The 5,655-nt window shown below is 34.7% G+C and overlaps 1 protein-coding gene across 1 annotated transcript; it reads left to right on the forward strand.

The window, feature by feature from the left end:
• The first annotated feature begins 935 nt into the window (after window positions 1-935).
• On the forward strand, window positions 936-4,132 carry LOC116136815 (ribonuclease P protein subunit p25-like protein). The gene is made up of 8 exons (XM_031422488.1): window positions 936-1,152; window positions 2,252-2,332; window positions 2,446-2,534; window positions 2,619-2,693; window positions 2,892-3,004; window positions 3,119-3,196; window positions 3,350-3,412; window positions 3,736-4,132. Exons 1-8 carry the CDS (start codon window positions 1,030-1,032, stop codon window positions 3,828-3,830), a joined length of 717 nt encoding a protein of 238 aa, XP_031278348.1. The 5' UTR covers window positions 936-1,029; the 3' UTR covers window positions 3,831-4,132.
• Window positions 4,133-5,655: the final 1,523 nt, after the last annotated feature.

The raw sequence follows: 5,655 nt of genomic DNA on the forward strand, positions 1-5,655 counted from the left end.
GGATTATATAACCCCCATGCGTTTAAAAACTTAGCAAAAACAACCTCATAATAAAAGTTTGGAAAATCAACAAAGCACCCTCACCAACCTAGCAATTACTGACCGTCGTTAACCAATGTCAGTCGTTGGCAATCGGCAACCTAACGGCGCATGGAAGGTCCGAAATGGTCGTCGTGCGCCGATATGGCTATTTCCAGCAAGATATCTGGCCATCAACAGCTAGATCGTGGTGGTTGTCAGCAACAAGCAGCGGTAGGTGGGTGGGGGTGGTGGTTTGGGTGGGTTACAATTTGTCTTGAATTCAAGAGTAATTTTGTCTAAAAAGTTAATTAATTGGGGTGAAATAATAAAAGCAACATTCATGTAAATAAATTTAAAAATAAGGGTATTATTGTCTTAAAATTTTATTAATAAGGGATAAAATTATAATAAAAAAAGATTATCCTGATAATTTTATAATACTTAAAAAAATGAAAGTAATCAAATTGTCTTTTATATTACTAACAATAACTACTTTTATTTAAAGATTATTAGAATCTTATATTACTTAACAATCAAACGTAATAATTAAATAATATAAAAACATAAATATAATAATTAAATAATATAAAATGATACAACTCAGTAATCCCACCTTATCCCAACCAAACGCCCCCTTAAGATCCATAACCGAACAGGAATAGCTACATGCAACAACGTTAATAAACTCTAACGTGTTATCATTATCACTAACAACATCCCTTTAAAAATAAAATAATATAATACAAAAACTCAATACGCCCTGCTTCCTCAGCCTCAAGAAAACTAATGCAAGAACCACGAAAACACACCATAACCAATCCCAGTTCAAGTTTGTACACGCGCTCTCTCTCTCGCGTGAGGAAAGGCTGTTACTCCGTACCCTGAAACAACAAAACCCAATAAAAAACCAAAGTTTAAAAATATGATGTAAGGCAAGGCAGAGGTTTTAGCCTTTACTTTCTTTATCAAACAAATCTCTGCAACTTTGCTAGGGTTTTAGCTTCACAAATGGATAGATACCAGAAGGTGGAAAAACCGAAACCCGAGTCTCCCATAAACGAGAACGAGATCCGTATCACAACGCTAGGCGCTATCAGAAATTACATAACCTATGCGACTACTCTTCTTCAGGTACCCTTTTCATATGAATATTATTGTATTTGTTTGTGGAGGTGTTTCTGCGTTTGTTTTTGTGAGTACTCATTGGTGGTGTCTGTGTTGCGGATATTCGGCTTGAGTACTAGGGTTTTGTGCATGGGTGGCTTTTAAGGATTGTGAGTTTCTGTTTGTTTTTTGTTGATTGATGATTCTAATAGTCTGTATTTTGATGGATTTTGAACCAATGGTATGATTATTTGATATGGTACTTGGGTTACTTTTGGGCTAGTTATTGTGTATTAATAATGAGTTTTGGATTGGTTTTTGTAATGTTTGGATGATATGTTTCTAATTAATAGTTCACACTGTTGTTGTTATTGGATTTTATGCTATAAAGCGCTTGTAGATTGTTCGTTGTTAAGCGCTCCATTTAAAGAGTTTTCTTGTGTTTGTGATCATTTGTTTGGTGTTTTTCTTTTTCCCTTATGGGTGAATTAAGGATATTATGCCCCAGAAGAATGAAAAAAAGGAATCAAGATGAGACCCTGAATCCATTGATATTGAGTCCTTTTAGGAATATCCTCCTGAAGTTTGAATGGTCGTTTGTGCTTCTATGTACGGGCTAGTCGATTTGCACTACGTTTCTCAGAATGAATGTTGATAGTTGCGATGCTTACATTTTGCATTAGTTACACCTGGTTGTCCACCTGCTTCTTTTATTGGACTTTCCCTTTAACTTCTCAGTATGTGCTGAGTCTTCACATTCCCTAGTTGAATGTCTTCAGGCATCTGAGAGAATTACATCTAAAAGCATATTACTGCTCAAGTTTGTTGTTGCTTTTGATTCATTTGCTGAACCCACTTACATTTGGAAGTCATGGCATGGTTTTACACTTGAACTACATTTTACGAAATTGGTTGTTTAGGTTTATGTTTGGGCAGTTTCCAGACAGTTGTCTCTCCCTCCCCTTTTTTTCTCAGCTCTACTTGTTATCTGCTGGTCTTATGCTATCACAATGGTTAAGAGTGGTCTTATGTTATCAGAATGGCTAAGAGTGATTGTTAGTTCATCTTTTAGCAGAAAATGTGAATTGTGGGTATTGTTATTTACCTTCCTGTGATGTTTTATTAGGAGAAACGTGGGAAGGAGATTGTCTTAAAAGCAATGGGACAGGCAATCAACAAGACAGTAGCCATTGCTGAGATTATAAAGGTACTATCTTATTTAAAATGTCTGCAAGTTCCTCCTTACCCTTTGTCTCTCTCTCTTCCTCTCTCTATTCATTTATCTACTACATTTAATTAGCCATCTGTATCTTAAAACAGAAAAGAATTCCTCGGTTGCATCAAGATACTGCCATCAGCTCTGTTAGCATAACTGATATATGGGAACCCATCGAAGAGGGTCTTGTTCCGTAAGTTTGCAGAGTTTGTATGGAATAATGTACTTATTTTGATTCTACTATTTCTATATACCTCATCATTAATGTCTGATGCAGTGTGGAGATGACTCGACATGTCTCAATGATTTCAATAACCTTATCAGCCAGAGAACTAAACAAAAACTCTCCTGGGTAGGTTCATTAATCTATATTGTAATAGAAGTGTTTGTGCTGCTTTGGAATATTCTAAATAAGTTAAGATGCTAGTTAATTATTATGGTAAAGACTGTTGTGCTGTGATTTCCTTTTTGATAATTGTAAATGTTATTTTATTCCATCTGAATTTCTTATTTTCACATTCTCAATATGAATTGGAATACATTTTCACAGGTACCAAGCTCCATCTAATGTGGAACCACCAAAACCACAGTATCGCTATCAGTATCAGCAACAACAACAACCACCCAGACAAGGGCGTATTCCGTACAATGCTGTTAATGAAGGTAACGTCAGCAATAGGTTGATTAATTGCAATTATAATTCAAACACCTTTTATTTTATTTTATTTTATTATTATTATTTTTAATCTTAACATGTCTCCAGCATTTGACTTTTAGATTCATATGGCCGAGGCCAGGGTCGTGGTAGGGGGCGAGGGCGGGGTTTTGCCAGGGGTGGATATGGACACTATCAAGGTACTTTGAATATTGAATTGTGTTTAAATTGAGAAATTTTATTTTCTTATTTATTTTCTATAACTGTTTTTTTCATTTTTCCTGTTAGATGTGTGTCAAGGGTATTCATTTTGGTCTTTTAAGTTATCTTACTTCAGTCCTTTTTTCTGATAGAAAATGATGGGTATTCAAACTGGGGCAGAGGTGGTGGGCGAGGCAGAGGCGGGGGTTATCGTGGTAAGTTGCTTCTGTACTGCATTTGCAAACCAAAAAGACTATCCTTTATGTGGCATGTGATGAATTTAAGAAACTAAATTTTTGTTGACATTATGTGGTTGAATAAATATTTGAATACGGAAGTAATCTTGAAAATTAGATTTTTAAATTTTTTTACTTAACATTGGAATTATTAACCTGAAGAACATAATCATTCATATACCGCATAGAAGAGTTACAATCAGGTCTATATATTTTTGCAAGCCAGGAACTTGATTTTTGCTGGCATGTTTGTGTTAAACAAGTTATTAGCTGATCAATGGAAGCACATGCTTTTTTGATAGGAACCGGATATGAAAGAGGCAGAGGTGGAGGGGGCAGAGGTTACGGCCGTGGCCGTGGAAGGATGGGGGGGCGATCAAGGGGTGGTGGCTATTAAGCAATAGTCAGGGGTTGGTGTTCTTTTCTGCTTTAGCTAAATGCTTGCCTTTGCCAGTGAGGAAGATTTTATGGGAGTACTACTATTAATAGCGTGAAATGTGGCTTATGATCTCCAGCGTTGTTAAGCAGTGGTTTGGTGTTCTTTTCTCTAAAAGTATATGAATGTGGGCAAGGTTATTTTTTTTTTTTTGGGGGTCTTTTTTTGCATTTAGCCAAGAGCAAGTAGTCATTTTATGATTGCTGTAATTCGTTCACAGTTATGGTTGCTAATATTATGTTCATAATTTTACCTCCATTTTTCTTCATTCCATTGCAAGAATTGTCCTACATTTTCTATTTGATTAGAGGCCACAAAAATGGGAGTATTCCTGAACCACAGAAGCCCAGTGCAGTATCTGTGTGGTATTGGGAGGCTAAACTTTTGCAACTTTTTTCATTTTTTTATACATACCAAAACCCATCAGCTTGTTTGGGAATCGAAAATTTTAAGCTTTACGGGTGCAAAAGCTTATTTCATTTTGGACATAAAATGGATATTTTATTCTAGATCTAGTATATGATTCGGACTTTTGCAAGATGTACCAAACTTCAGAAAATCGGTGGCAAGCAAAATGGTAGCAATGAGAGAACAAAGTTGATGTATTGAAGTAATAACATTCCCTTGTTATTTTCTACGACAAAAAGAGATTAGAGATAAGTCCATGGCAGTTAAGATTTGTATGAAGTAATCAAGTCTCATATATATAAAGAAGAAAAATCCAATAATCTTTCAGATGTTAATATTCTTATACAAGAATCAAGCACACGTATACAAATTTAACAACGCAGGCTTTATGAAAGTAATGTAATGTTAAGAGAGAAAGGGTAAAGATGTTAATTAAGATGTCTAAGTTCATTAATTAAAACCTCCTTTCAATTAGTCCATGAACTTGTCTAGATTCATTTTTGTCTCGTTTTTTGACTTTTCCTTTTCTGGCTGCCCCGCCATACGTCACTGATATTAACATTACTGCACAATTATCATTAAGCAAAACTTTTATCACTTCCAATTTCCAGAATGATTTTTTTTGCATTATCTATCTGCATGACTGAGACATGAACTTAACAGCTTTACTGGCCAGGTTCATCCATATGGCCACCTTTTTATATTTTGTCTTCGCGACCTCACCCACTTGGCTTAAACTTTAACGTGTGTTTTAACATTAAGATGAGTTTGATAAACAGTATCAATTCACTGTAATAATAATAGTGAGAAGTAATGTTACAGTTATCGAAAAATACGCATTAAATTTATGTATGGAATGACATAGTATTATTCTAATTTATGTATTGAATAACGTGTTATTATCTTATTTTTTTTTTTTAAATTCATAACTAATTGACGATTAGGATGATGTCACATCATTTAATGTATAAATTTTGTGTATATTCTTGATAACTATATTATTTTCTTTATAGCGATAATAGAAACATTTGTTAATGAAGAAGCAACTTATGTTTATGACAACTAAATAAAAGAATTTGAGGCTAATTCTCGATATTCTATATTGTAGTTAGATCAAAGTTAATCTAAATAGGTTATACTGTATCAGGGTTAGATCAGAATTAACATAAATAAATATTTTTTTTAATTAAATTGGACGGTTAAACCCATTGAGAGGCCTGCCCTGCAATGACACGTGCGCCAATGAAATACGTGACAGGAGTGTTGAAATTCAGACTACGGAATGTAGACGTTATGGCCGCCAGGTTCACGTCCAATTCCTACAGTTGCTTCTATCTATAAAATGTATATGTCGATCTATCATTGCTTCGCTTAGCTG

The sequence above is a fragment of the Pistacia vera genome, unplaced genomic scaffold (genome assembly GCF_008641045.1).
Source record: "Pistacia vera cultivar Batoury unplaced genomic scaffold, PisVer_v2 Contig32, whole genome shotgun sequence".
Taxonomy (NCBI): domain Eukaryota; kingdom Viridiplantae; phylum Streptophyta; class Magnoliopsida; order Sapindales; family Anacardiaceae; genus Pistacia; species Pistacia vera.

What these genes read in the sequence shown, in the direction of transcription:
- LOC116136815 (XM_031422488.1), top strand. Translation starts at nt 1,030, where the DNA reads ATGGATAGATACCAGAAGGTGGAAAAACCGAAACCCGAGTCTCCCATA. An exon ending in CTAAACAAAAACTCTCCTGG is followed by an intron (nt 2,694 to 2,891) that starts GTAGGTTCATTA and finishes ACATTTTCACAG; the next exon opens with GTACCAAGCTCCATCTAATG. An exon ending in TGGATATGGACACTATCAAG is followed by an intron (nt 3,197 to 3,349) that starts GTACTTTGAATA and finishes TTTTTCTGATAG; the next exon opens with AAAATGATGGGTATTCAAAC.